This window comes from Lactuca virosa, chromosome 9, assembly GCF_052849685.1.
Source record: "Lactuca virosa cultivar CGN04683 chromosome 9, Lactuca_virosa_CGN04683_v6, whole genome shotgun sequence".
In the NCBI taxonomy this organism is placed as follows: domain Eukaryota; kingdom Viridiplantae; phylum Streptophyta; class Magnoliopsida; order Asterales; family Asteraceae; genus Lactuca; species Lactuca virosa.
Genome location: NC_136434.1, coordinates 229,586,048 through 229,602,230, shown reverse-complemented (window position 1 = coordinate 229,602,230; position 16,183 = coordinate 229,586,048). Strand labels below are relative to the sequence as shown.

At 31.9% G+C, this 16,183-nt stretch overlaps 1 protein-coding gene and 1 long non-coding RNA gene across 3 annotated transcripts; both read right to left on the bottom strand.

Annotated features, from left to right (window-relative positions):
* Positions 1–736: 736 nt before the first annotated feature.
* LOC145136863 (uncharacterized) lies at positions 737–6,328 on the bottom strand. Of its 2 annotated transcripts, XR_013720750.1 has the most exons (6): positions 5,892–6,328; positions 5,677–5,720; positions 5,529–5,574; positions 1,639–2,318; positions 1,369–1,499; positions 737–1,218 (listed from the first exon to the last, which is right to left on the bottom strand). It is a non-coding gene; the product is annotated as an uncharacterized LOC145136863 (long non-coding RNA). The 2 variants fall into 2 exon arrangements; XR_013720751.1 differs by lacking the exon at positions 5,677–5,720 and having other exon boundaries at positions 5,892–6,327.
* A 6,636-nt stretch (positions 6,329–12,964) lies between these two features.
* Positions 12,965–13,604, bottom strand: LOC145140383 (uncharacterized). The gene is made up of 2 exons (XM_079073893.1): positions 13,224–13,604; positions 12,965–13,141 (listed from the first exon to the last, which is right to left on the bottom strand). The coding sequence occupies exons 1-2, from the start codon at positions 13,602–13,604 to the stop codon at positions 12,965–12,967; spliced, it is 558 nt and encodes a 185-aa protein (XP_078930019.1).
* Between the last annotated feature and the right edge of the window lie 2,579 nt (positions 13,605–16,183).

The window sequence follows — 16,183 nt, the reverse complement described above, 5'->3', positions numbered from 1 at the left end:
CTATTTATTCATGTATATATATTTTTTCTAGATAAGTAGGGTAATATATTAGAGTAAATTACACGCATGATCCCTATCGTTTGGGATACTTTGCAAGTGTGGTCCCTAACTTATTTTTTTAACTCGGAAGGCCCCTATTGTTTGTTTTTGTTACGTGCTTGATCCCGTTTTTGTTAGGCGCTTGATCCCTGTCTTACCTAAAAATACTATTATTTAAAAAGAAAAAATGTAGGATAGGTAAAGGTGAGGGTAGGGTAGAGAAAATTTAGGAGTTCACACAAAAACAAGAGAATTCAACAGCAAAATCATAAGATAGCACCAAAAAACGAAATCAATTTCACACAAATTTCAGCAGCAAGAACAAAGCTCTGGAAGAACAGATCAACAGATTTTAGGGCTTGAAAAAATCAATTTCATACAAATCGATCAGCCACACAAGAAAACAATATAACGAGACAGAAGGGTAAGGGTATTAGATGGAAGCTTTTTCATCCAGACTTGTCAACACATCTGACTGATCAAGACCATTTTCTCTTATGTTTAACCGATTAAACGGTTCAAAAAGCACCAACCAAACGCTCTAATCCAGCCTCTTCATGATATGATTAAGAGGCCAAACAAAAGAGCCCCTAAATCTATAATATGACTCTGATTCCTTGATTCTTAAGTAAAACTACATCTAAAAATCATCCTTCGTCACTCAGTTTCAAAGGGTCATATAAGAAAAAAGGAAAAATTAAAGAAATGTACGGTCTATTATTAAATATGGAGGAGAGATTGACAAACTAAAAATCCAACTTTTGGGTTTTATAAACCCAAACAAAAATAAAGTTATTGCTTGTGAATCTGGTGGGAGGAGCCTGATAACCACCACTTGCAACCATGGGTAAGAGACCAAAGAACTGAGAAAAGACCAAAGAACAAACCCAAAACCACAACTAAAATACCACCCGCATCTAATAAAGGCCGATGAAAACAAGTAACAAATAAAATTCAAATAAACAATCAATTTTTCCCAATTAAGAATCAAAGAATCAAGGACGGGATTTGTCTGTTCGTTTTGGTTTCCTGACTTAGATCTCCACTTCTAATCTGGATTTTGACGAAAAGTCATAACTAACGTCCAAAACGTCTGAATTCATGATAACCTTCTTTCAGCCATTGGCCTTGAACAACCTGATTTCAAAATGAACCCCCACCATATCTCTGAGTGTTTGCCTAAATGAAGCAAAAACACGATTGGGATTTTTAGTTGAAGAATTTTGTCTAGCAGATGGTGTTCAAAACTTAAAAAGCACAAAGAATAGAATCAATAAGATTAAAAAACACTAAAAATTGTGAAATTTAGAAACAAATGATGGAATCAACCTGCTCTTACACTCTTCCCTGTCTTCCCTCACCTCCTGTCTCCCCCCAAACCAAATTAGCTGATGGCAGTTGGGGCCGATCTTAGTTTTTTATCCATTGAAAAGAGATTTACATTTTATGAAACACCTAATCTGCAGATTAAAACAGTATCCAATCAGGAATAATTTTTTTACAAAATCCCGTAGAAAAAAACGATGCAATTAGATTTTTAATTTTAATCCAAAGGATCGAACATAGCAACAGTTACCAGTAACCTCAACGAACTCTTACCTTCGAAACAATGGTAGGAAGCAAATACCGAACAACTGAAGGTCCGCCAAAACCCTTTCTTCAATCCGTGTGCTAAGAAGAAGCAAGAGAAAAGTAGGTTCAATTAGTGAATGGAAGAACTTTTTCCCACAAATTGGATTCCCTGTAGTGACGTTGTCGGGAACAGAAATTACCAACCCTCGTCACTATTATAGCCCACATCGGAAGGTCAGAAACCGAAGAAAACGAACTGGAGGTGAAGTTGGGGAAGTTCCGACTTCAATCGGTGACAGTTTTCAGCAAGAGCAGGAGAAAATTGGAAGCGGGTGAAGACTTTTCAGAAGACGTAGTGGAGGTGGGTGGGAAAAATCGAAACCGCCTCTATATAAAACACATCTGATGCATGTTCATCGGGTTATTCTGTACTGGTGGACATCGACACCGATTAGGAGATATCGACCAAGTTTGGGGAGGAGGAGCGGTAGAAGACGAATGGGAAGAAGAGAGAAAGAGAAGGTGGAGAGGTTGAAGAGGGAGCAAAAGCAAAAGCAGGGAGTCAGTCGGTGGAGATCTTTTGACTGAAAGCATTTGGTATTTAGGTATAGAGGCGTTGGTGGTGTGATGGAGTAATCTAATTGGTGAATGGAAACGGCGGAAGACATGTGTTAGCAGCAGCTGGAGGTGAGAGCAGGGAACAACACCTATGAAATATATATATAACAAAGACAAAACTTCAAAAATGGTCCCTGTGGTTTTCGAAAATATCAAGTTTAGTCCCTAAGTTCAAAAAACCTCACAAATGGTCCCTGTGGTTTCAAAACTTTTAACATTTGGTCCTTCCGGCTCACTCCGTTAGCATTTAGCCGTTAAGTAAGGGGCATTTTTGTCATTTAACTACCCGGGACCATTTATGAGGTTTTCTATTACTTTTTTTAGAAAAAATAAATAAATAAATAAAATTTAATATGCAAGGGGTCTCTCTCTCTCTCTCTCTCTCTCTCTCTCTCTCTCTCTCTCTCTCTCTCTCTCTCTCTCTCTCTCTCTCAAAGAAGCTAAACCATCTGGACCACCATTTCTTTACTCTAAAGCTTGTGTATAACAAGAAAAAGAGAAGATCGGTATCAAACAAGATCCATATCTTGTTATTCACCTGCCTTTGGCCTTGAACCACCTCCCATAACGCCGGAGCCATCGCCCTAAATTTAGACCTCAACCCAGTATCATCGGAGTCATTGGAGCCATCAGAAACACGACCAGAACCCACTGAAAAACCCATGGATCGTCATTTACTCTACCTAAGTTGCCTCTCTCTTGTCTGTACTCCTTCTCCTCTAGATTTCCCTCTTCTCCATTGATTTCTCTCTACGTAGTTGCTTTTCTCTACCATCACTAGCTTCATCTATTTCATTTATGAACTCCTCTTCTAGCTCTTTATGAGCTGCGGTAAACACTAAGCTTTGGACAACATCTGAACATTGACGATCGCCTCCTCGTTTCAGATACCTCTTCTTATCAGCTACCACAACAGTGCCATCAAAATCAAATGATTGGTTCCTATTGAAATCGATGGAGGAAGATCCCAACCTGGTGAGCTTGTATTGACGAAGCTCGCAGATGCAAAGCTTTTAGAGGAAGGCGACAATGTAGATGATGCTTTCCATTTAGGTCAAATATTACACACAGAGCTTGAATCTAGGTTTCAATTTTAGATTTTGATTTGGGCTTACCAATTTAGGTCAAATTATGGTGATTTTGCTCTAATTTTGGTGGTGTCGGAGAAATAGAGAACTTGAGGGTGATGGGTGAGAGAGGCTATTTTATTTTTTCTAATGGGAGCAATTTATCGGATTTTTCGGCGAGTTTCGACGTGACCCAGTTCGTGAAATCTAAGAAGGATTCGGAGAAAGGAGAACCAATCTGGGGTCAGAAAATCAAGAGCATTTCTATTTCGAATTCCAGCAATGGTGGTGGGACTGAGTTGACTCGAGTGAGTTATGGATCAGTGGTGGGTTTTGTCGTCGTACCTCCTTGGCGACCTTCTTGGTGTTACAGATCTTACAAGAGTATGACATCTTTCAGATGATGTTGAGGCTTATATCGGGTATAATTGTGAGAGAGACGGAGCAACAATGGCGGTGGTTGGTGGTCTGAAAATTATAGTGGCGATGGTGGTGCTTCACCACCGGTAGGTGTGGGTCTGACTAGAAGGAGAAAGAGTGCAGATCTGGGTTTTTTTCCGCTTCGATTCTTCATCCCTAGAGAGAGAGAGAGGGGGGGGGGGGTTGGGACCCTTTAATATTAAATAATTATTTTTTTTTTTAAATAAGGCAAAAACTTCATAAATGGTCCCTGTAGTAGTGAAATGACAGAAATGCCCTTCACTTAACGGCCAAAAGCTAACGGAGTTAGCGAAAATGACCATTTGTTAAAAGTTTTGAAACCACAGGGACCATCTGTAAGGTTTTTTGAACTTAAGGACTAAACTTGATATTTTCAAAAACCATAGTGACCATTTTTGAAGTTTTGTCTATAACAAAATTAAAGCAGTAGGATAAACTATTTATTTTAATTCTCGTCACATGATAACCTGCAGAAAACCAAATAAGTTCTCTAAAAAAGAATTAAACGAATTCAACAATAGCCACTTAAAGCATTGTATTTTTAGAAAGTCTTGACATTATGGTATCGTATCTTAAAAAATCATTACACATTTCATTATTCGGATATATATTGTCTACATAATCATATAGTAAAAAAAATTAAGGAATCAAATGGTACCTTTTAAACTTAAAGCTCTGATTATAGGAGTTTGGAACCGTAACCTTTATACCTCCTAAGCCATACACAAAAGAAAAAAAAAATACACAAAAGAAAAAAAAAAAAAAAACCTCTGAGAACCCTTTTCTATAATACCTTTACTTTATTATTACTCCAAACATGCTACATGCATATTCATAATATAATTTACGAGTCTGGATACAAACCAACTATTTAAAGTTTTTACACGTGTTTTATATATTACATAATTTCTCAGGAATTTATACACTAAATACAAAAGTGTTAATATTAACTATTTTATATCTTCTTACAGTATATTACTATTCTGGATGCTTATCATCTGCAATAGTTAAACATTGAGACTTGATTAAATACCACTTACATATAAGAAGTTAAATGAGTTTTTTTACTTTATTTAGATTATATTATAGGTTTTTGTGAAATTCCTTCTTAATCATTACAAAATAAGTTCTTTATTCTGCAATAGTTAAACATTGAGACTTGATTAAATACCACTTACATATAAGAAGTTAAATGAGTTTTTTTACTTTATTTAGATTATATTATAGGTTTTTGTGAAATTCCTTCTTAATCATTACAAAATAAGTTCTTTATTTCTTACGTACTCTCAAATGCTTCTTAAGAAGGTCAATCTCATTGTTTGTCTATGGTCCTTGTCTTTATCATCCTGCTAAAACAACCCAAAATCAACAGAAACAGTTGATTGTTCGAGTCGAAATAATAAAAAAATTGTCCTTAAAAGCCCTTTTACCCACAAAAGGTTAGTATCAAATTATTAGTTAATATATTAAATTAATTTTATCATCAGTTGACTCATTAAAGTACAATTTCATTTTTGTTTAAGTTACTACCTGTCGTTGAAAAAACAATTAATTACCACTTAACAGACAAAGATTATAAAATAAAAGCATAGATAATTAACAATTGAAAGCAATAACGGTAAAAAGGTATACATATAACCTCCTCTAAGCTGCTTTGGGTGAGCTTTATTCCAAACTAAAGTCTAGTTTCAATAAATATCAGTAACAGTTTACACACCCCTTCATAGAAACAACGGACAAACACAAACCATATAATAAAATTTAGTTTAAATCCCAGGAAGTCAGACCGACCTGAGTTGGTTTGAGTAATCGCTTCCTCCCAGTCCCGCTTATGGTTCTGTAAAAAAATAAAAGGTTTTGAAGAAGTAAATAACAACTTCAACTTCAATTGATGTCATTAGATGACGAAAATACATAGAAAGCAGGGGGTGTTAGCTACCTGTGCGAGGTTCTACTGGATGTCTTGGAATGTAGGGTTATTCCCTACATTCGCAACAAAAAAAAAAAAAAAAAAAAAAAAAAAAAAAAAAAAAAAAATCAAAAAAATCAGACTCTACGTACAAAGCGACGATTGGAAGAAACTGAAATCGATGGTTGGATTCGAAAACCGACAACAACCAACTGAAACCATCGACTGAAAATCGAAAACCGTACCTTCAAGAAAAACACAGGAAGAACACAGTCGATACTTGAAGAGGAGTGGAAGGACTGGTGTCGTAGTGGAGAAGAACAGCTTTCGTGGTCTGCTTTGCTCAGTGCGCTGAGAATCGCCTACGCCGGTGGTCAATCTCGAACCCAACAGTTTTCAATCGGCGATTAAGGTGTCGTTTTTGAGAAGAGGGAGTCGAGAATGGAAACAGGAAAGCCGCCGACAGAACCATCGAGACGGAAGCGGCGGAGATAAGTGAGGAAGAAACTGGATTTGTGTATGGTGTTAGAGACGGAAGCGGGAAGCAAAATGAAGGCGGTGAAGGAAGTAGGTAAAGAATTGAGGCGGTGTAAATTTGCTGTCGATTTGTAATTGGATGCAGTGGGGGTGGGAGGAGAACATAACACGTAACAATGTTGCATATAACACGTATCAAAAAGGAACAGAGTAACAATCATGTATATAACACGTATCAAAAGGAACAGATGAAACCACTATAAAGGAAAAGGGGAAATAATTGAATAAAACCCACCAAACAAAAAATAAAAAAAATAAAAAAGAAATTTCTGAGTTCAAAATTAGTATATTATATAATAATTACATTTATAATATATTTGGAATAAATAAATCTAATATTTCTTAATATAAATATTTGCCAAATATTAAGTGAATTTATATAATAATGTGTTTTTTTAATATTTATAATAACATTAAAACATTCGATATTTTATTTTAGAGAAACTTGCGATTTTACAATTTTTTTTCTAGTACAATTCATCTAAGTTTTAAAATTATGAATTTTCTCTACCTTAAAGATTGTTTTCTCATATTCTTTTATTTTATTAACAACAAATTATAATTTATATAATTTATAAAGTTGTACAATACAATACTTTGATCAATTTGTATAAAAAAAATTATTATTTATAACTTCATAAAAACATAATCGTTTGAATATTAACACATATAACCTAAATCTTTTAATTTTATTGTTAAAAAGGACCAGCTAGTTGTCGTATTAGTTGACTTGGTATATGGACTGAGTCGTTGTCATTGTGATCGTATTAGTCCCTCAATTATTTCTTCAACTCTAAACATGCAATAAAAATATGATAGGAACCGTTATATATTGTTGATATTTTAATATATATATATATATATATATATATATATATATATATATATATATATATATATATATATTTGTTTTTATCCTATTGACTACTATCAATAAACTTTTATAGAGGTAAGTTCAATTGAGAAAGTAAAAAAGGTTGAGAATGGGGGAATCGTTCTCAGCCACTCATTTATTTTTGCCGCAAAAGCCTTTGTTGTACCAGCGGAAATGGATAAGGAATACACATGTGTTTCCAACAAAACATGTTTCCTTAAACTATACTAATCATTATCTTAATATATACAAAAACATAGTTTTTTTTTTTGTTTTTTTAATTTTTAAGAAGCTATTTATATCGAAAAATGATTTTAAATATACCAAAATTTATGATTTTTTATTCTCTACAAATAGACATTCATATTGATATACTTTTAAGATAAAATAAAAAATTTATTTTTTTTATATTTTCAGCTATCGTTATTTATAAGTGAATAAAAATGCATCAGATTTTTGCTACAGTACATTCGTTATTCACTTATGAATAAAAATATATAATTAATTTTTTTTACAGTTTAAGTATCATTTATACTACTTATTCATATATGAATAACAAATTAACTGTAACAAAAATCTGATAAATGTTTTATTCATATATGAATATAAAATATGACGACAACTAATACACGTTTTATTCATATATAAATATAATATATGATGAAAGATGATGTAAAAAATATATTTTAAGTAAGAAAACTTTATTGCGTGTCATATTCATATATGAACGGTACTTAAACTATAAAAAAAGTTACGCATACGTTTTATTCATAAGTAAATAACGAATATACTATAATAAAAATCTGATAGATTTTTTTATTCATTTATGAATAACGAGAGCTGAAACTCTAAAAAAAATAAATTTTTTATTTTATCTTAAAAGTATATCAATATGGATGTCTATTTATAGAGAATAAAAAATTATGAATTTTGATATATTTAAAATAATTTTTCGATAATAATGGCTTTCTAAAAATAAAAAAAACGAAAAAAAAAATATGTTTTTGTGTATATTAAGGTAATGATTAGCATAGTTTAAGGAAACATGTTTGGTTGGAAAACACATGTTTATCCGTTATCCATTTCTGACGGTACGTCTAAGTGTTTTGCGGCAAAATAAATGTGTGGCTGAGAATGATTTCCCCATTCTCAACCTTTTTTTTTCTCAATTGAACCCTCCTATATATATATATATATATATATATATATATATATATATATATATATATATATATATATATATATATATATATATATATATATATATAGAGAGGCTTAGGTTATTATATTCTAACTAATTATTGTGTGAATGTATGAATGATTGTGGGCCAATCATTTTACTTATTTTAATAAAGTGATTAATATATATTTTTGAATTAAATATAATTGAAAAATATCATCTAATTTAACTAGAAGAGTATTTTAGTCAATTAATATAGATTTAATAAAGGAAATTTGCATATTTTAAGGGATTATAGGTTCTATTAATTTTAAAAATCTGATTTTACGAATTATAAGGTTTTTAATTCGGACATTCTAACAAAATATGTTTGAGTATGTTCAAAAATAAAAATATTCTTGAACCATAAAATAATAAAAATATTCTTGAACATATTGATTGATCATGACTTTAAAAATTTATTGTAGAATAACAAAATTCTCGAACCATCAATTGAAGAATTAAAACAAAAATTACATTAATTCTTATAGAATACATGTAACAATTGCTAAGAATTACATTTATTTTTAAAGAATAAAACTAAAAAACTTTCAAATCGGGAAAAAAAACATCAAAATCTAACAAATACACTAATTCGTTCTAAAAGAATAATGTTGCTAAGAAACACTTTCAATTTTGTTGTCCGTTCTTCAAGCATCAACTTCTTCAAGCATCAACTTCTGTGAAAACAAATCCAATTGTAGTTTAGAATCCAATAACGCATTAGCAAATGATAAATAAAAAACAATATTTCTTTGGAAAAATATGCGGACTTGTTAACTGCACCAAAACCAATAACCAAAAATTGTAGAACATGTATAATCAATGAGAAAATATTCATATTTCATTCCAACAGAATTAGAATTCGTGTTTCCATTCCGATAGAATTTGAATTCGTGATTCCATTACGATAGAATTGGAATTGTATAAAATACACAAACCACTAAGGGATTACTAGAAAGTAGTTTCATAAGTTGATGGACAAATATATGAATCATACACAGAAAGGAGGAGTAAAATTTGTGACAACTTGGACGCCTCTTACAAATGAATAAACATCCATGAAATTGAAAACCATCATATAATGAATATTAAAATAAAAAAACTCATCAAATCTCCACACAACATATATGCTCCAGGAAACAAGTTTTTGTCAACATTGTTTTATATAAAAAACAATCAAGTTAATACAAATAAAAAGAAAACTTACTATGAAAGTCAAATAGATATAACATGCGATTCAATAACATATCTCAGTTTTAAAAATATGGTTGAATTTTGAACTTTAAATCTCAAAATAGACGATATCCTCCAATAGCCACAAGCCAAAAACTCCATAAACAGTTTAGAATTGGTATATAGATTACAATAAAAGCTTCTAGATCTAATGAAAGTAAAAAAAAAATGTCGATAACAAAAAAGTTTAAATTGCAAGATACAGGGAATAAATCAACACTAAATCTAATAAATAGGATTAATTACCAATTTTATTATTAAGAAGAAAAATATTACCTCAAAAGCATGTGTTCGTATGTATCAAGCCCAGCAAAAATCGACAAACCTTGATGAACCCTAGATTGTTAGGATTTGGGTTACGATGGCAACCGGTAAAACTCGAATAAACTTCAATTTCACCTGATGGGATCGGTCGGAGGTGTGGACGTCGGAAGGGAGCGACGAGCGACGAATGAGACATGGCGGACAGATGACGTCGATGAGTAATTGTTGATGGCAATGGCAATCGATTTTTGTAGAACTCAAGATTTGGTTTTTAGATAAAGAGGGGAACGGCTCTAGATATAAACCTAGAGAAATTAGGTTAAAAGTCAATACCATGATTATATGGATTATTTTTGGAAGTTATTAATCAAATTACTAAAATACCCTTATTTATTGATTTAATTATTTAATTTTTATTTAATTTTGATTGGCCCACATTTATGCATACAATCACACAATAATTACTTTGAATACCTGAACCTCTCTCTCTCTCTCTCTCTCTCTCTATATATATATATATATATATATATATATATATATATATATATATATATATATATATATATATATATATATATATATATATATATATATATAGGATCCGGTTCCGGTGAGGACTCATTTTTCGGTGAGGACTACGAGGACTAACGGTGGCCAATCAAGCTCATTAAGGATATTTAGGTCCAAAAATAAAATAAATGGGCTGCTAAAGCTGGACAACATACCGTTGGGCTTTATAACTTCCGACGACGACATCATTAGCTTTCAAGTCGTCTACTCCTCCAATCATCAAGGTAGTTCGAAGAAAAAAGATGAAATCGAGATTCTTTCTACTAAAATCTTCAATATTTGATACAAATCATACAGAATCAGGTTACATTTATATCAAAAGCTTATCTTTTACTGATAATCATGAATTTATGTTTTAAAAAACAAAAAAAAAATTGCTTCGATCATCATTCAAGTTCTTTTAGAATTTGAAATCAGGTTAAATTGAAATTATCATCGATTTCTACTGAAACTCTACAATTTAGATTCATATAACACAAATTTAGCTTAGATTCGAATTAAAAATGATAGATTACTGCCGATTTGTAATGCTCTATATCAAAACACGGTAAGTCAGTTACGATTTTAATGAAATCATGTATGAAATCGACATGATTAAAATCTAATTTATTGTAAAAACTTTGATTTAAATCTCCATTCGCCGATAGTTAAATACATTACGATTGGAAAAACATGATTTATAACAACATTTGTTCACATACGGAACTGTTTTATGATTATGTTAAAAATCAAATTTTTATTCATAAAAAACTTTAGATCATTGTAATTAATGTACAAAAAACATCTGTTTTCAATTTTTATTCATAATATGATGAGTGATATCGAAATTGACTAATACAAAAGGCTAATCAAATATAATCAATGATATATATAAGAATCGTGTTAATATCAGGTTCTATGTTAATATTAGGTCAAAAACAAGTTATGGATCAATATTCAACAAATATAGAATGTACAATTCATGTTGATGATGCAGAAAGCGGAAAAAATAAAACAACAAATTCAGAAAGTCATGATCAAGGTAATTTTGTTATTAAAAAATATTGTTTTTTTTGTAAAATATGATTTAATATACAATATTTTATGAATGAACAATAGTTCTATGACAACAAATATTGGATTTTCATCAGGGAATGTTGAATCTTCATCATATTGTATACGTGATCCAATTGTGAGAATAATTAATGGAAAAACATATTGGATCCCAGATGTAGATATGAGACCTTATAAGGGACAAACTTTTCCTACATTTGAAGAAGGTTTAGCATTTTATAAAGAATATGCTAGGAAAAGTGGTTTTGAAACAAGAATAGGATCTACAAAGACAGTGAAAGGAGTAGAAGGTTATGGAAGAAGATACATAGTATGTAATAGACAAGATTCAAAAAAGAAATCAGCATATGATGCTCTAACAGATTCAAACAACAAAAAACGCAGAAGACCTTCTATTAGAGTAAATTGTGAATCATATGTGAGAATGAAGATCAACAATAATAATGTATGGCACATATATGAACTTAAAGAAGAACATACACATATTTTTGTTCATGTAGAAGATAAAAATTTTCTAAATTCTGAAAGAAGACTCACATTTTCACAAAAGAAAATAATATATGATATGTCAAATGTGAACATGGGACCAAGTGTTGCATATAAATACATGAAAGAGTCCAGGGTGGTTTTAAGAATACTGGAGCTACAGGAATAGATACAAAAAATTCAAAAGGGATTGGATTGAATTTATTGGAGAAAGAGATGAAGAATTTGTGATAGACAAGTTGAAGAAGAAAAAGGATTATTTACAGGATTTTTCATTTGATTATAGTGTTGGAAGTAATGAAGAATTGATTGCATTGTTTTGGGCGGATGAAGAAGCAAAACGAAACTATTCTCCCTTTGGAGATGTTCTTGGTTTTGATGCAACTTACCAAACAAACAAGTACGTGACTCCATAATTTACTAATATTTTCGAATTATTTAATTTACAAATATTAGAATAGTGGATCATTATTTTTAAGGAAAAATAACACAAATGCCCTACGAACTTTCTAGGGTTTATCCTTTTAGTCCCTAGACAATTTTTGTAGCCTTATGAGGGAACAAAGTCGTTTTTGTCAGGTCGATTACATCCTTTTGGCCAAAGTGAAAGGGTCACCCGGTTACCTCTTTGATACATTCACATTTTTTGACCAATTTTGGTATATTAACTTTGAATTTTCCCATACTCTTGGACCCACATCTCTCTCTCTCTCTCTCTCTCTCTCTCTCAAAGTCAACACACTAAATACAAAAGGTGATAACTCTTATTTCTTTCCTGACATACTCCCACCTTCTCCACCCTTAACCACCAGACATCACCACCTCCTAATCACCATTACCATTGTGTCTCCTCACTCTTGCTACTAATCAGAGCTATCCAAACACACTCACATGTGTTGCTGATACTCGACCAACTCGTAACCCACTGCCGGAGAAACACACCACCGAGGGTGTTGAACCACCGACTGTGAGCCACCATGAACGACCACCATCACCGTTCCTTTTTTTTCCTTTCTATTTATATTGTGTCGATCACAGCAAACCCATTTCACCCCTGAGTCCATTAACTACTATTACCATTAACTCCTCCCTCTCCATCGTGTTCTAATGTTGGAGATTGCCACCCGCCACCCATCCCCAGCGAGGAAACTCCCCAGCCTATGCCGTTGCTCTGTTGTGCTTCGACCGTCTGATAACACCCCTTTCCTCCTTTCGTTTTCATCAGCATAAGGACAAGCAGGAGCAACGAAACCCAACTGATTTTTTCTTCAGAGATTCAATCTTGTTTTTAACACAACTGATTTTAGCCTCCATGACTGATGCTAATTCACGTAATACCATTTTGGAGAGATTGTCCAGAAAATTAAACCAAGTTGAAAATTTTTCTTCAATGTTGTTGTTCTTGGCGTTAGCGTGTTCTTTCTCCATCTTGATCTTTCTGTCATTAAAGTAATGTGACAAACCATAACAACGATTTTTCTCAAGTGCAATACTGCGATTTTGAACATAACAATTGACAAAATTGTTGAATTTATCAGCATCGGGAGAGAAGATATCTGGTTGTTGATGATCATCAACGCAAATGATGATGGAGATATCGACATCACAGAGGGTTGCGAGTTCGTTAACTTTCTTTATGATGCCCTGTTTCTTGTTTGAAATGTGAGATTGCGTTTCTTCACGTTGTTCGTATTCCATGGGAACCTTCGGTGGAGCCATTGCTTTGAATCTTTCGATAATAACACGATGCATACATCAATTTAAACAGAAAGATGTAGCAATAATCCAGTCATCATTATAACTATTTAAATCAGTGAGAGAGAGAGAGAGAGATGGGTGGGACCCAAGTTTTGTCTATGTGTCCCCTAAACCAGATAAAACAAGTAAAGGGGACTAAAAGAACAGGTTGCCCACAACTTGGTTCCCTCATAAAGCCACGAAAAAACTTAAGTGACTAAAAGGGTCAACCCTAAACAATTCGTAGGCTATATGTGTCATTTTCCTTATTTTTAATTATAAACATTTTGTATCATTAGATTTTTTGAATATAAATTTTAAAATAAAAGATTCAAAAATCAATTGGATCTTTAATGTAATTATAATTTGAATCACCATATTTATAATCATAATTAATAGAGAATCATTTAGGAAAATTTTGAATATTAATATTATTTTTATTGAATCATTTAATGATTATCTTAGATTAGATCAAATTTAATAAATAGTATGTAAGTCATTAAATTATATTTTTGAATCATTGTATTTAGAATCATTAATTTTATGAAATATTAATCTATCAACAATAATAATGAAATATTTTTGAAACTATTTTGCATTTGGAGATGTTCTTGGTTTTGATGTAACTTACCGAACAAACAAGTAAGTGACTCCATAATTTACTTATATTTTCGAATTATTTAATTTACAAATATTAGAATAGTGGATCATTATTTTTAATTATAAAAATTTTGTATCATTAGATTTTTTGAATATAAATTTTAAAATAAAAGATTCAAAAATCAATTAAATCTTTAATGTAATTATAATTTGAATCATCATATTTATAATTATTATTAATAGAGAATCATTTAGGAAAATTTTAAATATTAATATTTTTTTAATGAATCATTTAATGATTATGTTAAATTAGGTCAAATTTAAATAAATAATATATAAGTCCTTAAATTATATTTTTGAATCATCGTATTTACAATCATTAATTTTATGAAATATTAATCTATCAACAATAATAATTATATTTTTGAAATTCTATATATATAAAAATAACTGGATCACTACTTTAATAATATTAAAACGTTAAATAAATAATTTGCATCATTACTAAAAATTTTAAATAAATAATTTGCATCATTACTAAAAATTTGAATATATAAATTTGTTCTTTCTTTGTTTTACAGATATAGGATGCTTTTTGTACCATTTACTAGTATAGATAATCATAAACGATGCATAACTTTTGGAGCTGAGTTACTTTCAACTGAAAGCATTGAATCTTATTCATGGCTACTACATGCTTTCAAAAAAGCATTTCTCAAAGACCCAAATGTGATTTTGACAGATCAAGATGGTGCAATTTAACAAGCAGTACCAGCTGTATTCAAGAGTGCGAGACATCGATTGTGTATGTGGCACATGTCACAAAAATTTACTAATAATGTTAGTATAAAATTATAAAATGTTTTTTTATTTAATAAAAATATTTTTTTTATTTTATATATATGTATGCGGTTAGGAAGTCATATTGTAACATCCATAAAAATCCAAGCCAATTTAAAACTTTTTAAATCATTCAAAACCAATAATTATTACAAATTGTTTTCAAAATAGTTTCATGTCAGAGTATCCCAGAAATCAAATCATAAAAACATGAGGAGGTGCACGATCACGCATTCACCTTCCTGCGATGATCTGAGGTACCTGAAACAAAATCAACAACTGTAAGCCCGAAGCTTAGTGAGTTCCCCCAAAATACCAACGACATACAAACATAACCATATCATAACAAGCAACATGCATACTAAGCCATCATCCTGACCGGACCGCCTCGCAGAACCTACAACCTATCTGGACCGCTCCCGAGGCTTCGACATGTGACAGCCGTCAATTACAAGTCAAAGTCAAAGTCAACAAGTCAAACCGGCCAAACTTAACTACTACTTCTATGTTAAAAGTTATTCTATGAAAATGTGCATTTGTATGTCAAGAATTCAAGTGTCTCGGAGATTTTTATGTGTTTAGCAATGTAAAGCCCTAAGAAGGGAGTTAAATGCACCAAAACACGACTATGGACTCTTTCGGGGACTTAAAACAATCATAAATAAAGCATAAAGGGGTTCACAGACCTTGCATTGCGAGACTATACACTAATATTGACTAAAATCAAATCTCTCCCAAATCTCTCCCAAACCTCTCTCAAAATCTCTCTCAACTTTTTATAGTCATCCGGGTCATCCCGACCCTTAACTTGGCCAAAAATCACTCAAAACGGGAAGTTTACTTGAAAAACAGCTAAATAGGGCCGAAACCCTTAGGAACCGAACCCATAGGAACCGAACCCTAGGGAACCGAAACTAGGAGAACCGAACTACATAGAACCGAAGGTCCCTTCAGAACCGAAGTTAACCTCGGACCGAACCTCCCTGAGAACCGAAGCCAGTCTCGGACCGAACCTTAAAGACAACCGAAATGAACCGAGCCTTCGGTCCATTTCGCTTTCTTCTCGCCTTCGGACCCGAACTACCCTTCGCCTCCTTCTCACTCTCGGTCCTCAACACCAA

What these genes read in the sequence shown, in the direction of transcription:
- LOC145140383 (XM_079073893.1), bottom strand. Translation starts at nt 13,604, where the DNA reads ATGGCTCCACCGAAGGTTCCCATGGAATACGAACAACGTGAAGAAACG. An exon ending in TGGACAATCTCTCCAAAATG is followed by an intron (nt 13,142 to 13,223) that starts GTATTACGTGAA and finishes AGAAAAAATCAG; the next exon opens with TTGGGTTTCGTTGCTCCTGC.